Source organism: Lepisma saccharinum, chromosome 11 (genome assembly GCF_977018435.1).
Source record: "Lepisma saccharinum chromosome 11, izLepSacc3.1, whole genome shotgun sequence".
In the NCBI taxonomy this organism is placed as follows: domain Eukaryota; kingdom Metazoa; phylum Arthropoda; class Insecta; order Zygentoma; family Lepismatidae; genus Lepisma; species Lepisma saccharinum.
The window spans coordinates 5,942,380-5,969,012 of record NC_139239.1 but is presented as its reverse complement, the minus strand read 5'-3'; the positions used below and the strand labels follow the sequence as shown (position 1 = coordinate 5,969,012).

The window sequence follows — 26,633 nt, the reverse complement described above, 5'->3', positions numbered from 1 at the left end:
ACATATTAAAATGATAATAGACTAAATATCAATCACAAAAATTAACTTTTATGCAAATAAATTATGGCACCTAAGGAAACATTTTAACGTTCTATATTTTATTAATAACTAGTTTTCCCCATCACTAATAAATATACTTTGTTAATACCATATCTTAAATATTATACAATGAGAATTAAATTCGTCCGAGTTAAGATATTTTACCTTATTATGTTGTAATTTGCGTTTACTATGCAAGTAAATACCTAAATAATCCAAGGTAAATGATTTACATTAAATATTTTCCTCCAACAGGTTTTGTTTTTCGAGGGAGAACGTGATTGTGAAGAAATTAGCTCAAGGCAGATAAAGTTAGGGAATTAATTGACACCAAATGAATCATAAATATTACTTACATATAATCTAATGATTGGAAATTGTCACATTTCTGATGTGGGCAAACAACTGCATTTTTAAATTTCAAAATCTTTCCGCGATTCAGTATATATTTATTTAATGGCGTTAAAATTTTATATTTCATAATTGTTTAATCTTCGAATATTACCATTACGCTTTCTCAAAATTAGTTACAAAATAAAATTATTATAAATCACACACATAAAACATAAAGAGATAGAATCATAAATGAAAGTGACTTTTAAATTGGTGGAATAGTTATTTGACATTATTCAAGCAAGATGAAAATAAATTCTAAACAATTGTTAATTGCGAAAACGTGTAACATTCGTGGACCTCCCCCAAGGCGTAGTGGTAACGGTGTCGCCTTGTAATCAGGGTGTTCCGGGTTCAATACTCGGTTGAGGCACATGGCACAGTGGTGTATTTCGGATCCCACTTTAAACTGTAGACCCAGGACCGATTAGCATATATGTGCATAAAATGGACTTACAACAACAAATCAATCAATCAATCAAACCAAAACATTCACGAATTAAAATTTTAGAACACGCACTAGATAATTCAAGAAAAGCATTGGTGAAAATGTAAAATATTATTTGTATAATGATATGTTTAATTAATGCACCCAATACTTTTTGTTAAAAATAGAAGAGATTTTTATTTGTTAGACAGAAATATACACTTTTCCTATATTCAAACGTGATAACACTTCAAAACAATCGTTTATGAATGAATTATACCTACTCGCATTTCAACATTCGCAATATATATCACCACAGCGATTGCGTTTCGAAAACTGGAAGGGGGGAACAGGGGCAGTTTACTTTTTCTTGGCAGGCAAGGCATAACTTTAAGAGGCAATAGTGCGGGAGCAAAGGTGTAAAAAAGGGGCCGGCAAATACACCGCACGCCCCCTAATCTCCGCCACTGACACCAATTATTACAGCAGAGTTAGCAAATATTACATAAAAGTCTCAAAATGATAAATCTGTAAAATTTCAGCAAAATTACCAAAACAATTTAAATACAAAAAGAGAGCATTATATATTAAATATAAATGTAAATATAAAGTAACGTTTCTTAACAATTCAATACACAATTTATTTTGAATGTTATTTTCAGCAGTCGATAATTTTGCGTTTATAGTATTGAATAAGTATTTCAAAGTTGAAATGCAATACAACAATGTTTTACATATAATTTGATATATTGGTCACATATACTTTGGGAAGTTTTTTATTGTATTTTATTAAATATATATTTTAAAATTCAACTGATTTAATTGTTCAAGTATAAGTATCACGTTCTCCCTCTTTTTCAAGTCTCAAGTTATTTTTTATTTTTAATGTGAAGAGAATATATGGACACATCTGCATTGGAATCAACAAATATTACAGAAATATATATATATATATATATATTTACAATTTGAACTAAATTAAAGCAAATATGATTTTGTAAGAAAATTTGTAGCCCTTGAATTAGGCTAGTTTCATCAAAATTAATCTACGAAATCATTTCACTGTATATCATATGTTTATATCTTGCAGAACAGGACAAAGAGAAAAAATAAATATTCTTGTATATATTTATGTATGTATATAATAATATATAATATGTACATGTTAAATAGGGCATAGGACTAACAACAGAAATGACGTACAACTTTTCTTTATAAACAACCAAAAACACATTATTATTCATTTGCCAATTCTTGCATTAATTACTAAATATAATACCTGAGATAGGGTGATAACAAATTCTTTACAAATCATCGTTTCATTCTCCATTTTTAATATTTCACTTTAGTAATGGTTTAGAAAACATTTGTTATAAAAACTCCTAGAACACTTTCCTTGTTTCATGTCCTCAATAATAATAATTACAATAATTATAATAATTAAGTAGTACTGGCGTGATGACTAATGAGACATATTTCTTACACACTAAAATATAAAAAGTGTCTCCAGAGATTCTGCCTTATTCCTCCATTTTTTCTTTTTTGTTTAGTCTCATTTTTTCAAGGTTTTTCTTTCCATTCCATCGTCTTGTGTTCCTTAGGTAAACAAATAACAATCTGCGCACACACAGAAGAAATATAGATAATAGAGAGTAAAGAAAGGATAGATAGTGCACATGGAGTGGTTTGTTTTACAAATAATGATATAGTGAAAATGGTAAACAAAAATTATTCACATGTAAATTTTTGAAAAGAAAAACTTGCTATTAGTCTACTTAAAGGTGCATATGCAGGTTTTGATACTACTATAGTTTCAAATGATGATCGAAATTTGATGATTTTGAATGGAATGGCAGATTTTCAATCGATTCTCGTTAAGGTTTTTTAGGTTTATGCACAATCGGTAGAAAGTGAATGTGGAATAATTTTGAATCGCTCTTTTGCATCGTGCGACTCGTGTACCGATATGCAGCTTTGAACATATTTCAAAAATTGTGTTTTGTGAGTTCTTTCGCATGTCCTTGCAAAGAGAATGTAGGTCATGATGAACAGACGAGAGAGAGAGAGAGAGAGAGAGAGAGAGGGAGAGAGTTAAAAAAAAAGAAAGAAATGAGAAGATGGGGAGGGGAAGACTACGTTTGTTGTGGGTGGCTTCTGGTGAAGGTACCCTGGACCAATTTTCGGATGGAGGCTGAGCGGGTTGTGCGCATGCGTCGGTTCCTAAAATATTGACAAGTGGATGCTCTGTAGCGAGAGTGGGCGTTCCTTTTCGCGGAGGCCAAGTCTAGTTTTCTTATAACCAATGGCAACCGCTCTTTCTCTCTCTCTCTCTCTCTCTCTATTTCTCTTACAGAAGATACTGTAAGAAACGATAGTGTTAAAAATGTAGAAAATTTAAAGAATTCTCACTATATAGAAACAATTATTTTTAGCAGACCACTTGCTTCAAATTCGCAGACGCTGGTATCAAGATTAAAATTCCAAACCACTCTCCTTCCTACATCATCATCATCATATTTCAATAATCATTTGAAAATTTTAAAAAAAAGTAACTATATACCTTAAGAGAAAAAGATTTCTACGGATATTCGGCGAAAAAATCTGTCATTATATTAGATATATATATACGTGTGTGCCTATATTATGTATATATATATTATATATAAGTGTGTGTGTGAACATTAATAGTATTATTTCAGTTTTCACATCATCTTCGTCATCAGCTTATTATTAACCTTATAAACACTGTCTGGGGATGACACTATGAGCAATTGAAAGATGAAAGACTTTTTCTCCTTATTATTAATCATTATTATTTATATTAACATTATTATTAATATCTCTGTTTGCCTATATAAAGTGTTGGTAGTTATACCTACAGAAAACTACCATGGACTAGATGGGAATGGGGACTATAAGATACTTATTGAGCTAGTATATAGAAATTCCAACCGCATTTCAGAAATTAACAATATAAAACAATTGTTTTTATCTTGGATACGAAATGAGCCTATAGCAATTTATGAATATTGAAGTGGGCAAAACTTATTGTGATATTTTTCTCCCTTTTTTTCATATTTACAAAGCGATCACTACACAATAAATAATACTATTGTGAACGGCTCAATTAATATAATAATCATATTCGAACGTGGAAATTCCGCATATATTCTGTTTACTTATTACACTCTACATAACAATAATATTAAGAGTTACGGTGACAATAATAATAATAGTAATAGTTTTTTATGGAGCTGACTTAGTCAGCAACAGCAAGAGCACCAGAAATATTCATGCAAAGAAGATTCTGAGATTGTCACTATTTTTCCGCTTCGCAGATTGAGCCTGTTGGTGTAGGCTTATACAACACCAAGTGGAAAGGAAGGTTTATATAGGGGAATATCCTCCCGGTTTAAAAGAACAAGCCGCTACTGTCTTTTTTCTTTCTTTATAATAAATGTTTGACTATTTTTAAACATCTCTGTTTCTTTTTAAATAAATGTTTAGGTCGAACATATACTGCTTCCCCCTTATTTCAGCTACTTTTCCTGTTTTAGATAGCGAAAGTGCCTTCAAACCTGTAAACTTTTACAATTACTCTGCTTTATTGCTAAGTTTATTACTCCTCTTAAGTAATATTCACTAGAAAGTTTACTTCTCCCGTTCTAATTTTCACTATTCCTTGTCTGATCTGCTGCAGAACAAATATATATATATATATATCTATATATTTTTTTTTAATTCACAGAACACTCAGAACAATTTTTCAATTTACAAATTCCCTATTCACTCCTTCTGATGTTGTTTGTGAATTAAACAAATAAACAACAATAAAGCAACTACAATCAATTCGCCTCCTTTGCACGGGATTGTCATAGTTTCACTCCCCTTTGCTAATGAAATTTATTGCTAGTTATGCTAAAAAAAATATATGCATGTAGGAATGAAATATATAAGGGATTTAAGCAGATGTTCCACTGAGCTTAAGGTAATCTACGAGTTAGTTTATTTCTCATACTGGATAGTAAGTTTTAAGTGGCTTAATATTTTAGTTACAGAACAATGATTTTATTCAAACAAAGCAGTGGCTTATGCTTATGTACACTTTTACTTTCCATTTTTATATATTGTCCATTCTTTTGTGCATTATTTTGTCGTTTTAGCTACTTTTGATATTGTAATTGGTTATATATATACATTTAAATTGAATTCAATTTAATTTTAGTTGGGTTTCATATGGTTTCCTGTTAATGATAATGTATCTTGAATTACTTTTCACAGTTCTTAGGATTGTTTAATGTACGTGAAAGAACACACACTTCTCTCTAGAGTACAGGTTAAATTGTCGTTGACTTTGAAATCCTTTTTTAGTGCAAGGAAGGGAAATATAATATATTGTATCAAGCTTGTACCTTTATGCTGTGAAAACATGAGATAATATGTTGTTTCGAACATATTGCTATATCTGAACACCTTTCATGGTTTTTCCTTGTGTTGCGAAATCACGTCATTTTTACATGTACTATAACACCTTTGTATCTGCTGTTTCTCACCTCTTGAGCAGTCCTTGCACTGAAACCTTAAAAAAGGCAATACTTTCAACATTATCCATGAAAATATTATTGTATTGTGAATAATGAAAAAAGAGCAACAGGGGAGATGAAACTAGAACAAATGTTTAAATTATCGGTTGGTGTCTTCCACTTAAAAGTAATATATATTTAAAAATTATTTTCTTCTTTTCTAGATTGTGTAACTGGAATATCCTTCATAAACAGAATCATACAATGATATTTCGCTAACAGTAGGAATAGTTTAAGATTAAGAGTGTTGATAAGTTGACTTAAAGAAACACAATCTCGATTTCCCCCCCATCGTACGCCATCTCGAAGGAGAAACTAAACTTTTTCAATCTTTTGTAACACGCATTTCATTCATAACATTCATATAGGGGGGTTAGTATTAGAAGAATTCACTGTGCGTCATCACTATGATAATAATAGCAATAATAATAAATTCCTCATTTTTCGTATCTTTAAAACTCTTTTTTCTTATGTGTACGAATTATAAGGACTAACAACAGAGTTAACAAATGTCACTTTGTAATTTGTTTTCTCAACGCCTGGAACAGCGACTGTTCCAATCCGTTTATGTAACTATGCGTCATTTTGCGTGTAGCATAAACTTGTGTGTTGTATATGTATATACACAATCTCAATATTTATAGATATATATATAGAGAGAAAGGTTGGCAGTACACATTAAATGGATCTGGTCAACCCTTTTGTGTACTTATTACTTATTTTTATATAAAGAGTTTTCCTAAGTGTATGTATGTAGGTGTGTGTTTTTGTTGTGTGCATATATACATATAAAACATTACAACAGCAGCAATTAAGTTCGTTCGAACTCCAACCAGTTGAAGTATGATGCACAGTTAGAAGTGAAACAAAGTAGGTCCATTCTAACAAACATTGTGTTTTCTTTCATCCGCGTGAGCAAGTGAATCGGAGAAGGATTACCCAAATACACCATTCTTCACACTGCAACAATTGAAAAGTGCGTTTTTTTTGTAAATATAAATGTGGTATATTCTTCCTCTGAACACCAGAACACTCACTTTTTAAAAAAACTTTTCGTATCCGTAAACACGCCGTTTATTATTTATTAATATTTTTTTGTCTAGCACTTCTTCCTCTATGCAAAAAAGTCCAGTCTGTTATCCAATCCATTTCATGGAAATATTATAACAAATCACTATTTAACTACGTTCTCAATTTTTTTTTAAATATTCTGTACAGAAGAATACTTGTTTTTTAAACATATCACGCCTACGTATTCTTTCTTTATTTGACGTTTTCCTATGGATTATATCCACCTCTATCTTGATCTTCATTTTTTTACATTGGCACGTCTTTAGTAACTACTTGTATTTTTTAATGTAATCTAGAACAAACTATAATGCCTATCTACGGGCATTTTCTTTAATAATCTTTCAGGAAAGTCAGTCGGCACATGTTATTATATTGTATATTAAAACTATGAGGAAATAGTTGCTTAACCCGTTGATAAAGTGTAAAATAACAATTAACCAATCATTCATTGATCAATCAAAACAATCAACCATCAAACAACCAGCCAATCAACCAATCATTTTACCGCTTTTACGTGAACATGGGGGTAAATGGTAAAACTTTCATCGTTTGAAAAGCTATCACATAACAACGTTACATGTCCATATGATTATTGTGGCCCTTCTCACATCTTCGGCTTGGTTTTCCCACAAGTACTTTGGCTAATGTATCTTGCTTCACTTCATACGATTGCCTATATGCATTATTGTATATTGATTGATATCTAAAGTGCAACTTTACACTTCGCACAATATTCACTATACATTATGTCACTATAATGTGAGGAGCAGAAAGAAGAACAGCTATAGTTGCAATAATTGTGAACAATGTAAATATAATGAGGCACAGTCTGTCAACCACCATTGCCGCGAACTTCCAATCGTTTGTCACTTCCTCGGCTTCATCCTCCTTTCTTAGCTTGTCCGTTATCACCCGGATCTCCTTGAGGATTAGCGAAAGTTCACGGTGGGGTCCAAGGCAGTTGTGCACTATTGGTGACTCTTCGTGTCCTCCACCAGTAACACGGATGAAACCTGTTGTACTGGATGACTGTAAAGTCCCGTGTCGGAAGTCATCGTCGATGTCTAACACATTTGCTAGAAGGCTTTTGGATGATCTTTCCTTTAGTTCCAATTCCCTCATCTGAACGCTCTTCCTGGACTCCTGGTCCGCTGGCCGAGACATTCTCAGGATCCATGGTAACCATTGTAGGAAGGCCAACTTGATCTGTTAAGATGCATCCCGTCAGACGGTCCATAGGAGCAGCAGATAGGAAAAAGAAGAATTTCGAATTAGTGCAATGAATACCTCACGGACACGTTCAAACAAATACAGTGTGTCCAAAAAATGGCCCAAAAGACACCAGATGAGGCAAAAGTCAGGTTATATCGTAGAATGGTCACCACTATCGACAGAGCTAACACCCTGGGACTTTATTTGTGGGGACAAGTAAAGGCCATCGTGTACGCTAAGAAAATCAAATTACAGACCACCTCAAAGTAACGATCACAGCCAACATTTCTCAAATCACCCCAACACACCAACAGACGTCTTATAACTGAGAGCGTCGAATTGAAGCATTCATACAAGCCGATGGTGTGCATATTGAACATGTACTGTAACTACAACCATTATACATAAATCATGTGTGTGTTTGTATGTACGTACATGTTTGTTTTCCTATGTAACCTGACTTTTGCCTCACCCTGTAGGTTTCAGCAGAGAACAGTGAACACTGAAATAAGATGCAATGCTTTGGTACAGAAACAGTTTACAAAACACCATGGCCTGCACGAGGTCCTGATTTAGTCTCCCTACACTTTCCTTTGCAGGCTGACGCTAATAATAAAAATCATCAAGTGAAAGCAACATTATTATCAATCTGTGTTTCTACTGTGTACTGTACTTATATCCTAACTCGTCTTTTTAGTGCATTTATCTAAAATATTTCTAATGGTTGTTGTTATTTGAATTTAGACCTATCTCTTCTGCTCACTCTGTATAACGTGTCTATATATAATACAGAACATCAGTATGATACATGAGAAATGATTGGAATACACTACATACTAATACGTGAGACAGATCATAGCGTTAAAATGGATACACTTTACATAATGACCATACATCAGCTTAATACAACGTCAGTACGAAACTAAAATATATTAGTGCGTTCTAATATGATAGTATATGGTTATCTCATGTTGTTGATATATCTGTTAGATTTAATCAGAATCGAAAGTCAAATGTAAATCTAACATTTTAGTGACCTATCAGTAAGAATATATTTTTTGTATCCAGATATAAAAGGAATTTGCTGTAAGAAAATGTATGTTAGGTAAAGTAAAAAAATGCAGGTTTTTCACAATAATTAATGGATTGGGTTTTATTCCTTCATGAGTACCTGGGGCAACCTTAGTGAGCGTAAAAGTGGTCGGAGTGTATTGCCGATAACATCACCCAAGGAAATAGCAGATATTGTTACTGTATGGAGCTCTGCATCCACACCCCTCCATAAACCATCACGGCATGCAATATGTATGGGTCTCGCCACCGAAGTTGACGAATTCAAATTCCGGCCTGGGAATACGTGTGACTTGTGAGTGTACCTTCAAAAATTTCATCACATGAACACTCATCCTCATCGTCGCTACGAGCCAAAAGTGGCAGAAAAGCGACGAAATATAAATGCATTGTGCATGGAGTGCCTTCCATTTGTGTTTCTCTAATATGTTGTGCACCACGTGACAGTTATTAAGTAGAACTACTTGAATGTTGAAATGGGTATTTAAGATTGGTGTTATTGCAAAATATTGGCGCAAAATAAAATATGATCCATACTTTTACAAAATATGCACTATAATCTGAAAAAATATGCCCTTATAACTAGACTGTTTCGAACATCAATATCTAACTTATGCTGAAATACTTTCATATACATATTATTTTTAGTTCACTTTATGGGCCCTGATGAATTGAAATGCACAATGAATACTTTCTGTAAATTTTCAATTAAAAATGAAAAAGATTTTGCTGCATTCTAAAAAAAAACACTCGAGTGAACATGGGAGTAAGAACGAATCCACTTGCAAAATGACTGCATATTTCTTGAAAAAGCGAAAATATGCTGAATATGACTGAAAATGCATCAAAATATGCTTTATGACGTAGAAATGGCCAAATATGCCAAAATATGCCCTTAAAAAGAACCTTAATTCAATTCGTGTTTTCACATTATAAATTTCTATATTTTTAGGAAACACGTCACTCTTAACAAAAAAATATGCCCTTAAAAAGAACCTTAATTCAATTCGTTTTTTCACATTATAAATTTCTATATTTTTAGGGAACACGTCACTCTTAACAAAAAAATATGCTAAGTCATAGCAATTCTAGCCTTATTTATTACACTACCTTCTCCAGTGCGATAATAATTTTGTTAATATATTGGTTTATTAATAAACTAATTAGACGTTATTTAGGAACAACATTGAAGATTTTTTGAACGGAAGCCAATTTCAATAAAAATAAAGATCTTGTGCTACGAACAAGTCTTGTGCTAGCCTTTGTAACAGAAACGCATGACAAACATGATATGCTAGAAATGCAGTAAACCTTTCCTCCAAATGAAGTTTTGAAAGCTGCCCGCAAAAACATAGAATCGATACGTTCTCTCGCGGTTGAAAATTGCACATATGGTGTTGAGAATCTAAAAGAAACATACATGGATGCAGTAAGAATTAAAAAGCAAATCATCGTGTCTCTTAACTGTAATCTTTCGTCGCGTTTGTGTGTGTGTGTCTGTGTCTTTTAAACTTCAGCTTGGACGGCCAAATGCACAGAAGTATGAGCGAATGAACTCTGGTGCAAAACTGAATCACCACGCCCTGTTTTCCGAGAGTAAAGGGGATGGTACAGAGTGAGGATGCTGCATCATCTCTTCTAAACGGATCTATAGGATGCTGGGTTGTACTCTCTCTGGCCGCAGGCTGTTAGTATTGTAACGTATTAAGCAATCTTTATCTGTGAACAGTGGCGGCGATTGGGTTCCAAAACGGGGGGGAGGAGTGCCAAAAATAGGGGCTAAGGGCAGTTTACTTTCCCTTGGTACATAAGGTTAGGCATAGTGCGGTGGCAAAAGTAGCAAAAAGAAGGGGGGCAACTGCCCCCACGCACCCCTAATCGCCACCATTGTCTATGGAGGTATAAAAGATGAAGCACTTATGGTAGTTGACCTTTTCTTGTATAATCAAGGAGTATCGGATTCGATACCTGGCGGAAGCGCATGGTAGTTCTCACTTTAACCTAGAGGTCCAGTCCCAATTAGCTTTTCACTGCATAAAGTGAGCCTAAAAATCATTTCAAATCTTTTCGTACACATTTCAATGAATTGGCAAGATGCATGTTACTGATGTTTGTCCCATGTTTGGTAAGATTAGTGCAGGTATTTAGTGTTGCCCACGGGACGAGACGGGACAGGCTTTTAAAAATTCGAGACGAGACGAGATTGATCATGTGTCCCGAGAATAAACGAATATTTTCGAGACGAGACAGCATTTCACAGCATTTCCACGAGACGAGACAGGCCAAAGTCTCGTCTCGTGGGCAACACTACAGGTATTGAATAGGGCTGTTACTGTAGTTTTAAAACCGTAATTGTCGTTACGTCAGAGAGCGGTGGTTCGATTCCTGTGTAGTGTCCCTTTAAATGACTGTATGGCCGAGTGTCGCGCCCTACTGCGATAGATTCTGCTGGTTCAAGATTCATTTCGCATCAGTTCTGTCCGTCCTGACTTGGGGGGGAGGGGGGAGGGATACGTGTCATGGGTGAAACGACGAATGCTATTAGTTAGGTCTCTCATTTATGGGTTAACGAGAACACAACGTGCCTCCGCGTCAAGGCAGAGTTGGCAACACTGCATCGTGGACCCCCGACGCCATCTTGGCACGCTGCGGATTATTCGGAACCCTCCCAACAGTAGCTGCTTGGGTTTTTCGGCCAGCAGAGAGGTACGGAGAACGTCTACGAGGGACTTAGAGTGTAAAAAGGGGAGGGGGAGAGGACGCGCCTCTGTGTGTGTTTGTGTTGGTGTGAGCGAGAGAGCGAGAGAGAGAGAGAAAGAGAGAGGAGGGAGAAAGCTGTAGGAATAGAGGAGAAGCGAGAGAGGGGAGCGATGAGGCGGGGGGAGATGTAGGGGCACAAAGAATCAATACGCCTGGATCCCAGAAGCAGACGATCCCATACCAACTGGGGCGACACGGCCTACGGAAATCATCCATGCCCTTTCAACGGCATAATGAACGGGAGGGGGGGTACCGTTTCCAAATTCAACCCCCTCGCACCGCACTGTTTAAATTTGGAAAATAACTTTGCGGCAACGCTTGCCCCGTTCTTGGAGACGCTGTACGTATCGTAGGTTGTATCCAAATGCGGACACCCCTCCAGTGAGCCGAGCCGACCGCGTGGCCCCCGTCTGGATGAGGCCACACCCAAAAACTATGGCTCCTGCAGCATGTAGTTTTATGCCAGAATTCGCGTGTCCCCCTTGGCTCTCCCCCCTGTGGCACTCTATAGATTCGCACTAGTTCAGTGACCTTTCGACGGGAAGGGCCAAATTAAATATCCGTACGTGCAGATGACAATGGCTTAAGCGACATTACAATATGGGTGTCCGAAATATATCGTAGTCTTGTCATACTTTTTGTCCAATGTTTCAGGAAATTGAAACAATTGTTCGTGTCGAGGAATTACAGAATCATACCGAAATATGTGCACAAACTCAATTCTTAGTTAGAAATAGAAATTGTAGAACATCTATTTCAAATATTGTATTCTCTCCCGAATTTTGGCTATTTATTTTATTTCGTAATTATGGTTCTTACGATGAGAGAGATACAGTTATTTTCGAGGCAATATATTCTCCGAGATATTTACAGCATTTTACAAAGGACGTAGTGCTAACGTAGTCGCATTTTAATCAGGGGATGTAGGATTCGATACACATAGTGCACATAATGGTTCGGTCAAACTTTAAACTGTAGGTCAAGTCCAGATTAGCTTATATTTGCACAACGTGAACTTTAAACAATATGTCAAGATCATATTTTAAAAAGTTGGCAGAGCCCATTGAGTGCTGGAATCACGATCTAGGCACTGGTGGTCCTAGGTCCGAGTTGCGGCATTTACATTGTGAGTGACCCTTCAAAAATTTAATGCAACCTTCATTCATCCTCATTGTCGCGATTAGCACAGAGAGACATAAAAGCAACGAGAAATAAGAATGCTATAATGTACGGTTTATTTCGTGGGATTTTGGTTATTTTAGCGGTAATATCCCAGTAGTACTAAATAAGAATTTATACAATTTATAACATAATTTATAGATCTATAATAATAACAACATATTATGTTCTATATAAGTATATGAAAGTGGATGTATGTGTTTATATGTGTGTGTTTGTTCCGGCATAACACTCGAACGACTGGAGCGATTTCAACGAAACTTGGTACACGTATGACTTACAATCTATAAAGAAATACTGTGGAGGTAAGACACCCCTAGCACCCCTAGGGGTGCGGTAGGAAGGATGACATGTAAAAATAATCGAAAACGACCGATATTAGTGTAGAATCCATAGTTCTCGGGGTCGCTAAGATGAATAGTGACACTCCCAATGACGTTCAACTCCAAGACACCAGTGGCACCCCTAGGGGTGGGGATGGGAAGTTGGTGACATGTAAAACGACCGATATTAGTGTGGAATCCATAGTTTTCGGGGTCCCTAAGATGAATAGTGACACTCCCAATGACGTTCAACTCCAAGACACCACTGGCTCCCCTAGGGGTGGGGATGGGAAGTTGGTGACATGTAAAACGACCGATATTAGTGTGGAATCCATAGTTTTTGGGGTCGCTAAGATGAATAGTGACACTACCAATGACATTCAACTCCAAGACACCCCTGGCACCCATAGGGGTGGGGGTGGGAAGGGCGTGACATGTAAAACGACCGATATTAGTGTGGAATCCATAGTTTTCGGGGCCGCGGAGATGAATAGTGACGCTCCCAATGCCGTTTAACTCCAAGTTCATTTTACACTATAGTTAGAATTCATTACATTCCTGTCTAATAGAAGATTGGGATAAATTAATACCCGGGAAACGCCGGGCAATCAGCTATTTTAACTATAATTATGGTATTTCCTTGTACTGCTAAAGCATTAAAGATCGGAGCTCAAGCCCAATAGCCCCCTTAAATACGACTTCGACCATCTATCCGTGATTTCATATTAAAGAAAGGATGTCATTATGTACAGTCAACGGCAAAAAATGGGACATCTAGATCCGGAAATATTGGCTTCTTTCCTGCAAGATATTATGCGTGTTCCCTAACTGCGCGGCCATAAGTGGATTGTAATAGCAAATTTTAAATGTCAACATTGCCGTATAGTTAGGCAACACACATAACGCCTTGCAGGGAAGCGATTATTTTTGCCAGTGACTGTACACTCCCCTCGCTTACTAGTGGCGGAAATCGCTCTACAGCATTTTTGTCCTAGGTGTAGTTCGATAGGGATACTTCGATTCCTTTCAAGTAGAACTTTCTTTTACTGTGTGTAATTAGTTTAGTTCTGCTTAGTGAAAGTTGCTTTTTTAAATTAACTTTTACAAAACGTTAAAATGATCGCATGAAAAGTGCGTTGTATAAATTACACAATTACTTAATTCTACAGGGTAATCAAATATACGTCATTACATCTTATCATAGTAAGTTTTGGCTTAATCTAAGTGAGTACTGAAGAATTAGCGTAAATGTTAGTATTTTTCTCAAATAAGAAAAACGATAATTACCTATGTCAAAATTTTCGGAATAAGTGAAAAATATCTGGCAGTGCGCTATTTATACTTTCAATGGCATTACTTCTCTTCCTGAGTCTCGATTATATGCATCGGATATGTTTGCTACATCTGTGTAGTGTTTCAGGACATGTACTTCGTAGTTGATCCTTGAACGCACTTGGATATCGCCATAAGTTGCTATACTCTGTTTACGTTAGGCGCGGCCATCCACTCAAGTGCGCGTGCGCGAACTGGATGCGTCTATTTGTGAAATAGGGGTGACGGCTGCAAGTGCAACGCAGACGAGAAAGTAGATTCTGTTGGCAGAACATTGAACTTTCAAACGTAATAAACTCGCCGTTGTAAAAAGCGAGCCATACTCGTAAACAAGCAAAATAATACAATGGAAAGACTAAGCTGAAATTACACTGGCTAGTTTGGTGCACTATTATACCTACTTCTCATGCCCCGTTTGAATTCGTCTACTCGAGCTATTCTCCATACTCTCTAAGAGTGAAGTTAATGTAAACAGAACCACGTGACTTCTGCGAAATAGTTCCTCTCCTATGCGTTAGTTCTAGTGCTATTTTAAGCATGAAGATATACTGTATGTCGTATCTGAACAACTCATAATATAAGGTTCCACAACTTATACAACAGTTACATTGAGTGAAATAGCTTTATGACACGCCCTGTATTCCTACGCGCAATGCTTCTGCACAACTGCCATTACAGTAACTGATAGGACTCTCACAAGCCATGTGTACTTGTTTACACTGTCTTCATTCCTACATTGGGCATAGAATAGGCGCATCTTCTGCTTTAACCGTGTATATTGCTTGCACTGGCGTACGCAGAGTTGGGGGTCTAAAAGGGCTACACCCCCTCCGAATTTTGAGAATATGAACATTGTCAAATAAAAGCAGTTTTTCGGGAAAAACTAGAGTAAAAAATTTAAAATTGCCACAAAATGAATCCGATTGCCAATTTTAAGAGTGGAAAAGTTTTAATATACAAAATATCTTATGTGTGTACTGCGCCCCTAGAAAGCAGCTGCGGACTATTCACTTTTAAAATTCCAGCCCCTCCCGAAAGAAAAATCATGCGTACGACAGTGATTGCTTGGGAGACATCCAGATCTTAGTCTTGAGGCGTGATATCATAAAATGACCACTTCGTACGCCATGCGATAATTGCTGTTGATATGAGAACATTAAAAAACAGCTTAAATTCCTACAATTTATATATAAATTTTGGCAGACAAGCCTAGTAACGGTAAATATAGTGTAATACACAATGCAAAGCTGCTGTTCTTAAAACATCTTTGTTTACCCGTCTAATAATATTTTAATGAAATTAAGGTCACACTCGGAATAAAGTCCGTTAAACATGTAGACATTTTTCACCTATGCTAGTAATTAATTAAAATATGAAGCATTGTCGGTTGCTTAGCTTTTAATACAAGCAGTTAACGTGCACTCTAACAAATATGCAGCTCAGTTGCCACCAAAAGTGGTGTTAACGCAGAAATGGCGTCGTTTAACACAAGTTTTGGTGTCCTGTTATACCATTTGGCGCCACATCACATCAAGAATGGTGTCCCTTAACACTCGATTAGGTGTTGTGGTACACCAAATACAGTGTTACATCACTTTTGGTGGCAACTCAGCTGCATATTTCTTAGAGTGTGCCGTTTTGTAATCAAGGAGTCCTTAGATTAATTCATGTTCGAGACGAATTGGCAATTGTTGGAATGCCACTTAAAACTGTGGATATAGTCACAATTATGTTATTTGGACCGAAACAGGTGAACGCAAAACAAATTTTACCAGTCCATGCATAGAGGACTGGGCTCAATATGTGGGGATGGTGAGCACTACATTTGAGCCCTCAATCAATCTGGCATCAAACACATGAACCTGCACAGGTAAATTTTAGGGTAAAACATGCAAAAGTGAGAAAATGGAAAGGGACAAATGGATTGACCATTACGGAAAACACACAATATTAATCTCTCTGTTGCTGGACAAGGCTCTTATGCCTGGACCCACAGCCAGCACAATCAAAGCCGCTCGCAGGATTTCTCTCAATGGGGCAGCAGTGGCCAAAGTGGGGGAGCGTGGGGAGATGCTATCCACACAGTTTAGAATAAGAAAAAAGGACAATTTGTATAGGCATCCCCCCACCCACTGCATTTTCTCCATGTTGATCCACGCCAGCATCCCTCAACTTTCCCCAAACTGACTTTTCCAGATAACTCTGGGAGCTCCCTTGAGCACAATCCTTTCTGGGGTTTCTGTTTTATCTAATAACTATTCATCGTCGCCATTAGACAAACGTGGCAGAAAAAGATGAACTGATTATAATGGCGGGATAAACACAAGGTACGTATATGCATGCATTAGCCATGGGTAGAATTTGGGTTGATTGATCGATTTGATTTATTTGGCTTCGCATTTCTGCTACTTTGTCTAATCGCGAAGATGAAAATGAGTGATGATACGATAAAATTGATGGAGGGACACTCACAAATACACATGCCCAGGTAGGGATTCGAACTCCGGACCTCTGGCATCGTAGCTCGCTGCCCAAACCACTACCCCACGGATGCTGGTTCGAATTTGGGATATCTAGTTTCGTAACTCGTGACGTCGACTCTCAGCCACGCACGCCAGATTGTGATATATATTTCTCCCCATCAATATAAAATAAAGAAATATCTCCGAGTGGATATTGATTGCACAAGATAGTACTCTGTTATTCAAGCTCCGAGAGGATTTTGGGGACTTTGGACAGTTGCATGCCATGCACCTATATCAATCTACAGGCTTTACGACGAATGAATGAGGATGAATTGGTGAATTCCTCCCTCCGGTTGCTAATTTTAAGCACTCCGGGGGATTATAAAATGCTTCAATAGTAGTTACTAGAATTTTCTTCACTATATTTTTTTGTATATACATACCTACATGATATATACATAGACACACACATTTTTAATTCGCATGGAAATTCCTGACACTTGCCCACCTGAAAAACGAGCGGTGAAAAAATTTATTCTGCTCATTTTGATTTTTACGTGTAGTTAAGTTATTCCCTTTTCAAATAATTCAAAATTAAGAATTTCTCTTTCTGGGAAAGTATTCTTAACACAAACCGGAGAAAGTGTTTCTTGTCACCAGGAAAAATGTTTCTTTTCTTACTAGGAAGAAAATCTGGGAACTCCAATACCGATTCTTGACAATATATTTTAAAAATGGAAAGTTTTATTTATAATACTACCATGTCACTTTTTGTTTTGTTGAGGAATGATTTTTGTTGTCTCGTGCTGTAGTTGCTTTTGAGGGCTGAAGGAAATCACTTCGGACCACCTTGTCTTTGTACTTCATAACCAAGTAATAATATTATATCTTCAACGAATTCAACGTATCTCTTGATTCGACAATTCAGCATTACTAATGTAGAAAAACTAGTCAAATTTGTCAAAAGGAAAGAACAAGCAAGGAATATGGTAGAAATGTTGTAGTTGCGTTCTTAATGAGTACACGACAAGTCTCCTAAAATCGTATCTGTGGTGCGGCAGCCATCTTTGAAAATGGCCACCAATTCTTATTTTTTCTCCACATTTCTCTTAACAGTTGAAAATACGAAGAAATTTCTTAACAGAAAACATTCTATTTGATATTATGAAGCTTTTGTACGAAATCAACGTTACTTGTTTTAGTATCAATTATTAAATTGACAAGTAGTCCAAAAGTGGTAATTGGAGCATATAACTAGTTTTATCACATTACTAATTGATGGAATGTTATATAACACTTTATAGATAGTACCGGTTAAAATAAATGGAGTAATATATAAATAAAAAAATACGTGCAAAAATTTATGAAAAGTTGAAAAATTTTCTGAGCCGAAAGTATAGAACCACAGAGAAAATAACTCTGTGTTAGAACATTGTATTATTGCAATAAATGTAACGAGTTCTCAGCAAATTACAGTAACTCTTCAGATTACAAACAACTGGGCTTATATTCCCTACGGTGTAAGTGATAAAAATTAATACAGTAAGTGTTAACACTTTATCTTTGAAGTAGAAATTTCTAGTTGGGTGAAATGGTTGGTTGAGTTTGGGGATAAGTGTACGACACTTCTGCGGATCAACATGGAGACAATGCAGCATGTAAGAGGATGCTGGGGTATTACTTTCTGAAAACGTTCATACTGTTCCATATGCAATTCCTTATCATTTTGCAACATTACATTGTCAAGAGTTAGGTGGCAGAGCAGATCTAAGTTAAACTTGGCCCGCTTAATAAAGAAAATTCATTAATTTTTTTAACTGGGGAAATAGCACCTTGATCATTGGTAGTAGGAGTTTCCCTTGGTCGAATGTGTAGAAATTGGAATTTTGAAAAATTGCATGTACTCCCTCCTTGCTTGCCTTTTTAACTATGAACTTTTCAAGTGGAAAACAACTTGGATTATGCTTTGCACGTGGAAATGATTAAATATTAGGTACAGTGAATGTAATGTAAATTTATCCTCAGAGAGGTATTTTCCTTGGTTGAAGATGTTAAAAATGAATTCTTTTTACTGAGATGAATAGCACAGAATTCCTCCATTCTTACCTCCTTAACGATCAACTCTCCAGGTGGCAAAGAACTTTGATTATATTCTGCACATCAAAGGTTAAAATCAGTGAAATATAATTCCTGAATACATTATGTGGGTTTTCTTTGTCCTACAGTCAATGTCATGATAACATTCAATACTATTGATAATGAAAAACGCCCCCTTAACCTATACCATACACCATATACCAAGCATTAATGATGATAACCAGAGATATAATAGCAACATGTGAAGAGAAGAGTGACACTGACGCAGCTATTTTGACGCTTAATTTTGTTTGCATCTGCATATGATTATGTTAGCCATTACTACTTAAAATTAGTGTTACAAAAACTTGGGTTTGGTGAAAAATTTATTAGTTGGATAAAAGTAAAGTGTAAAGTGCTCCCCTGTGCTTATGTGCCATGGAGGCGTATAGGGGGTGTGGGGTTAGGTACCACACATTCTTGATCTCGGCCGAGCTGGGGGTGATGTGATCATACCTCTGGCCGCCTTTACCCCCCAGAGTTTCCTCCAGGTACCCACTTTATATGACGCTGGGTGGGCGCCGGAGTCGCTTCAACAGGTTGAAAAAGTCCCAGTTCTCCCCCCTGGGACTCTCTCAGTGGCGTAACCACAGGGGGCAGGGGGAATTGCCTCCCAATCCTTGGTCGGAAATTAGTTCCAGGGGGGCAAGGGGGCAAACTTTGACGGCCAAGTGTACTTGCAGGGGGTAATTACCGCCCAGAACTTCAAATTTCATGCAATTAAAAACACTTTTCGCAATTTTTTTTTGCTCGGTTCGCTCGCAATGCCGACTTTTTTAAATCTTATCAAGTTCACAACCGTAGCCAGGGGACGGCGGCAGACAGCCTTGGGCGTCGAACGATCTAAAGGAAAAAAGTTGTAAAATTAATTGATTAATTTGTGTTTTTTTAAAGTCTGCTTTATGCACAGAGAGGCTAATTGAGACTGGGCCTATAGCTTAAAGTTGGTTCCGAACCACTATGTTCCTCCACCGGCTATCAAACCCGGGACCCCTTGATCACAAGGCGACGTTCGACGATGTTACTATTACACCATCGGGGAGGCACAAAAGTTGTAAAATTATTTGCGCCTTAATAAATTAATATTAATTTCAGCCTGCAAAAATATTGGATCCAAAAGTTTTGTTGCTCGCTTCTCTCGCAATTTATATTTGTTCGCTGAAATGCATTGTAAATCACCAGACAGAGAAATGAGACTTGTCTTAATTAATTTTGTTTTAATTGAATGAACAATTGTTTTGAGGAAAGGGAGCGTGCACATTTGAGAGACAATTTATGTAATTTTTGCTGTTGGTTTATTGTGAGATGGATTTATTGGTTGTGTAATGTATTTAAATAATATATGCTGTATATAATATTTATTAAATAAATTTTGAATGCGTACAGAATTTAGTGTCCACGTCACTCCATGTTGCATATATGTGAAACATATATCGTGCATGAAAGTTATGTTAATGTAAAAAGGAATTATATGTAGAATGGATTTATCAAACATTTTCTGTCTTTCAAAAATAGTTTATGTGCTTGTTTTTCGTTATTAATGTGAAATTGAACGTGCTAAAAAAAAGTAATTCAAATTGTTTGTTCGAACACAAATGCCTTAGCACAAACTTCTACCCCCTTTTTCTGTAATTTACAAGGATAATAACGTCTTTGATACTACCACTACTAATATTAATAATAATAGTTGATCATGGGTTCGAATCCAGGCTTGGGCATGGATGTTTGCGAGTATCCATTCATCATTTTCATCATGCCATCATCACTCATCCCCATCTTCGCAAATTAGCCAACAGTGGCACAATAAGCGAAGTAAAATAAAGCAAATCAATAATAATAATAATGTTATAATAACATTATTAGTAACTTTTTATTATTAAAATTATTATTATTATTGGTAGTTTATCCTGATACTTCCCCCCACCCCAGACAAAAATTTGTGGTTGCGACTAATTACATTGGTCTGCATGGATAAAATTTGTTTTTCAAATTTTGGGTGTTTTATATGTATTTGAACTCGCTGATTGAAAATGGCAGTGGTTTTCTCCTATCACGTAAGATTTTCTAACAATTCATTATTTATGAACTTAGGCACTCTAAGCTACGTTTTTCAGAAGTTCAGACGTTGGTCGCTAGATGTCTTGGCTTTCATTGACAGCAATTTTTACAAGACCCTGAAGATAGTTTAATTTTTTTTCACAAATGAATCTGCTAAAGACAGTATTATATAACTCGTTTAAATCTTTCAAATTTTTTGGGCCTCCCCGATGGCGCAATGGTAGCGTCGCCGTCTTGTAATCAAGGGGTCCCGGGTTCGATACCCGGTGGAGGCACAAGTGGTTCGGATTCCACTTTAAACTGTAGGTCCAGTCCCGATTAGCCTTACTGTGAATAAAGTGGACTTAAAACACCAACTCAACTCAACTCTTTCAAATTTCCTGTTACTTGATGCTTAAAGCTTAAAGTTAATTGTCATAATAACAACGCTCTAGCGAACAATGTTATTGTAGTTAATTTAGAAAATTTTCATTCCCCGTTTTCGTTCATGAAAGCCCGTAATGTAGTAGTGGCATATGACGAACAACGTGGCATTTCGTGCGTGTCGTAACAGTCCAGATGTGTTTTGCTACATATGTGGTGAATTTGTTCGTAATAGACAAAGACAAAACATTACAGATTTTGTAAGGAAAGTTTTTTACGCGTACTTTAATATCAAACTTGGCGATCAAGATAAATCATGCGCTCCGCATAAAGTATGCCGCTCCTGTGTGGAATCTCTACGAAACTGGACTAAGAAGAAATTGAAAGCTATGCCTTTTGGAGTTCCCATGATATGGAGAGAACCTAAAAATCATAGTGACGATTGCTACTTCTGTTCGTGTGAAGTTATAGGACATAGTGCAAAAAGTAAGAAGCAAATATTTTATCCAAATATTTCGTCAGCCATCAGACCTGTGTTTCACGGTCCTGACATACCTGTTCCGACAGCGCCGTCCTTTCTTCAGTGTGTTGCTAATGATTCTACAGAGCATTCCCTGACATTCGCTACGAGACTCGGCGGCAAGCGGCCCGGCATCAGCGCTTGTCTTTCCCGGTGAACGTCCGCGACAGTCGCTTATATTAAACCTCGTAAAACAGTTTAGAGTAACAGGGTCAGTTCTGAACAAAAGTGGAAAGAAAAATGGGGAAATAAAGTATACAAAGACAATCCGCACACCATCCGTGAATTAAAAGAGAGTATTGTACGAAAAATCGGGAGAATTACAGTAGACGAACTTGCGCGTGTAAATGCCAATTTCCTTCGGAGATGCCTGGAATGTGTTGCAGCAGAGGGACATCATTTTCAACACCTTCTGTAGACAAGGTTAGTGCACAATATGAAAACTGTAATTTTAATAGTCGACTCTAGCGACTGTCGCTGACCAGTTAACCGGAAACGACAAACGCTGATGCCGGCAGCTTGCCGCCGAGTATCGTAGCGAATGTCAGGAAATGCTCTGTAGTTCAGAAAGTGGCAACATAGATGTAATGAAAAGGAATTTATGAACCCCCGAGTGGCTCTTGTGACCCGAGACGTTTCACACAAGGCGAACAAAATGATTTAGTTCGAGATTTGAGGCTAACTAAGAAGTCTGCCGAATTACTTGGTTCTAGGCTGTCGAAAAAAATCTTCTGGCCTCTGGCACAACGTTTCCCTGGTACAGACATCGATAAAAACAGTTTGTGTTTTTGGAAGAAGAATTTTTTGTGTATTGTTGTAATGTACACGTTACGTTTTCCTTACGTATCAACTGATTGGAGACTATTCATTGACTCGTCGAAAACAAGTTTAAAATGTGTTTTGTTGCACAATGGAAATAAAATTCCTTCTGTTTCACTAAAAGAAAAGTACGAAAATTTGAAAATGATTCTGGTTAAAATTAAATATTTGGAACATGGATGGGTAGTGTGTGGTGATCTGAAGGATTTAGGCATCATATTTGGACAACAATCTGGATATACAAAAATGCCATGTTTTATGTATGAGTGGAACAGTAGAGCACGAAATGAACATTGGATAAGAAGACGTGGCATCCAGGATCACAAAATTTCGTACACGAAAGTTTAAAAATCACGAAAAGGTTATACTTCCCCCTCTTCACATTAAATTAGGGTTAACGAAAGAGTTTGTAAAGGTACTTGACAAGGAGGGACAATGTCTCAAATTTATTTGAAGTAAATTCCGTCGCTAACATATGGGAAGATAAGGTGTTTTTGTAGGACCCCAAATCAGAAAGCTAATAAAGGATGGAGCCTTCGAAGCAACAATGACTCAAGCTGAGAAAGAACTTGGATAGCATTTACGAGTGTGGCAGAAAATTTTCTGGGAAACAAAATGAGCACAGACTATGAAGAAATTGTTGAAAATATGTTGGAAAATTTCATAACCTCGGTTGTAACACGAACCTGAAATTGCACTTTTTACATTCGCACCTTGATTACTTTCCAGAAAACCTAGGACAAGTGAGTGAGGATCAAGGAGAAAGGTTCCACCAAGATATGAAAGAGATTGAACAAAGATACCAGGGACGTTGGAGTGTAAATATGATAGCAGATTACTGTTGGACATTAAACAGAGAAACGTTAGGTGAAGAGCACAAGAAACTTAACAAAGTTTACAGAATGAAGCGCATGAAAAAGAAATAGAAACATGAAACAAATAATAAATTTTTATTTTCTTGCATTTCACTACGCACTTCTAGTGTTTTTAAAGGTTTATTTTGTGTTTGCATATGAAAATAAATATTAATATTTAGTTTAGTAAGCTCTTTTTTTCTTTCAAAAAATCCGATAATGGGTCATATATTACATTATGTGAGTGTACATATGTAAATTTTCCCCATCAATTTGTAAAAAATTCTTACGTGATAGGAGAAAACTGTTATTAATTTTGAAATCAGCATGTCTTAAATAGTAAAAATCACGTATCAAACCAGAAACAATTCAAAGTTTATGTTAATATACAGACCAGTGTTATTAGATGGGTACAATTATTAACTAGAAATTTCTGTACATATTAAGGTACTTGTTAATTGGTTCCAAACATCGACAATACAGATGAAAAGAGGAGTTTTACAAGATCCCCCATTAATTCCCTATCTACTCATGTTATCGTTATCACCTTTTCTGAACATGATTCAAATAAAATTGTAATCTCGGAAATATTGTAAAAATAACTTACATGTGTGTGGGTATATGGACGACGTAACAGCCTTCATTAACTCGAAGACTGATTATGAGGAAGTTATAGTCTGTCTAAATGAATACATGCAAATATCAGGTACAGAAATTAATTATAAAAAATCGCATTTGCCACTGGGAAAGCAAACGAACTTAACATACGGACCTGAAATTGTAACTAAAGATAAAGTAAGGTTGGGGATAGTTTTTCAGAATAAATTACAATGGACGATAAATATAAATTTTGAAACAATAATAAATAACATACAAGGTTTGATTAAAACCAATGTGTTAAGAAATCTATCGCTTATATCACGAGTGCATTATTTAAACAGATACATATTCGCAAAAGTTTGGTTTGTTGCAGGACTCTGTCGTTTGTCAAGAATTTTTGCAACACGTTTACAATCGCTAACTACGTATTTCTTGTGGCAAGGTCAGGTATCAGAGTGGCTTATCACACTGCAGTGCAACAGCGAACGGCAGGTGGATTGGGACTGACGCACGTGGAATGGAAAGCAGCAGCCTTCTTCAACACCCGTAATCTACAGACGCTCACACAACAACCAGATAGCTACATAGCGATAGTGCTACGATCGACCCTAAATAAGATTACCTTGACCTTGTAACAATGCACACAGCAGCTATCCCGAAAAACTTTACTTATCTTTTACCATCCATTGCAGAATGTGTGTACAGACTGGGAGCAGGAAGTACGATACGGAACCTACAAGTCAATGACTTGTATCGCCAGGAACTTGACCTAAATACGCAGCCAACGAAAGTAGAGCAACAAACTCCCAATATGGAATGGAGCATGGTATGGACGAATGTTTGGGTGAAACACTTAACTAACAAAGTTCAATTCTTATGGTACATATTAGTCCACGATACATATGATACCAAAAGCAAAATATATCGACTTCAATTCAGTAACACGTCTTTATGTAATGTGTGCAGTGAGGTAGATACAATAGAACACAGAATATCTAAATGTCGTCACGCAAGTCCCATGTGGCAATAATTACGAAATATGTTAAGTAGAATATGTCGTACATCAACAGTTATTTATACGACACAGACTGTAATATTTTAAGTATTATCCTAAAACTAAATGGAACGCAGTACAATGGCTTATTAGCAATTATATTTACTACATATTAAACTGCACAAATATTAAGTATGCATGTAATTTTAAAGATTTCTTACAACAGGAACTAAGACAAAACAATATTGCTTATAATAGAAAATATTATGCAAACTTCCTAAAGCTTGTATATGAATAAGAAGAAGGCATCTTATATTTAACCATGTTCACATAAAATGTAACTTGAAATCTTGATAATAATGATAAAAAAATGTGGTAGAGCAAGGTATGCCAGAGACCCGGGTTCGAGTCCTGGTCGAGCCTCCATTTTTCGCTGATAATTTCTACGAAATAAATATTCTCGTTTGTACTTTCACTATTTCATCTTCCAAAATCAATTGGGGTAATATTTAATGGTAGCATGAATACGTACCTGCCAGACTGCATTCATGTAAAATACTGTGGATTTCTTAAATTAATCTACTCTCTCTCTTGCTCTCTCTCTCTCTCTCTCTCTCTCTCTCTCTCTCTCGTTATCGTATTCTCCCTGTATAATGTGCGCTTTTTCTTTTAGAAGCCTTCTCTTTTTTTGTCTTCCTTGCCTTTCCTTCCTTCATCCGCCTTTTTCTATTATCCTTTTCCTCTTCTATTCTTTCTTCCTCTATTTATCTTTTGTTACCTCTTTTCTCTTTATCTCTCTTTTCACCCTCACATTTTATATCTCTCTCATTTCTTCAGTTCCCTTTAACCTCACTTCTCTTTTTCTCAGACACAAAACTCTCTCTCTCTCTCTCTCTCTCTCTCTCTCTCTCTCTCCTTGTCTTCAATCTTTACTCTCTGTGTTTCCCTCCCCATATATTGCTATTACCTCATCTCTCTATCACTCATTATCACCCTTTCTATGATTTCTCTCTGTCTCTCTCTCTCTCTCTGTCTTGAATCTTCCTCTCTCTCCAATTTTTGTTTTAGAAAACATCTTGTCCCTAGAGATTTCCTACCACCTTTCCAAGAAAAATAATCCTATCTTTGTCCCTGTTAGGATACCACAGAGAGCAGTAAAAATGGAAAGCTTTGCTGTCTTTTTATAACGCTTGTAGAAAAGTAAAAGTGAACAATCCAAAAACAAGATATCTTGCAAAATATTTACGAAAAGAACTTATAATTTATGTTGCAATATTAACGCAAGGAAAGTAAAGGAAACAAAGTACAAGCATACAAACTCCTTGCACTGGGAAAATGCTATAAAAAAGGGGAGGAGATATCCATGAGATAGAAACTAGTATTTTGCTCACACGTGCTGCTGTTTACCTCTTGGACTGTTTGAGTTATATAGAT

At 36.4% G+C, this 26,633-nt stretch overlaps 1 protein-coding gene across 1 annotated transcript in view; it reads right to left on the bottom strand.

The window, feature by feature from the left end:
- Positions 1–1,898: 1,898 nt before the first annotated feature.
- LOC145994605 (neuronal acetylcholine receptor subunit alpha-7-like) overlaps positions 1,899–26,633 on the bottom strand; it is a 550,747-nt gene continuing 526,012 nt past the window's right edge. The window contains exon 10 of the mRNA XM_083130647.1: positions 1,899–7,719. Within this exon, the coding sequence (XP_082986773.1) occupies positions 7,258–7,719 (462 nt within the window). The 3' untranslated portion in view covers positions 1,899–7,257. The remainder of the gene's footprint in view (positions 7,720–26,633) is intronic.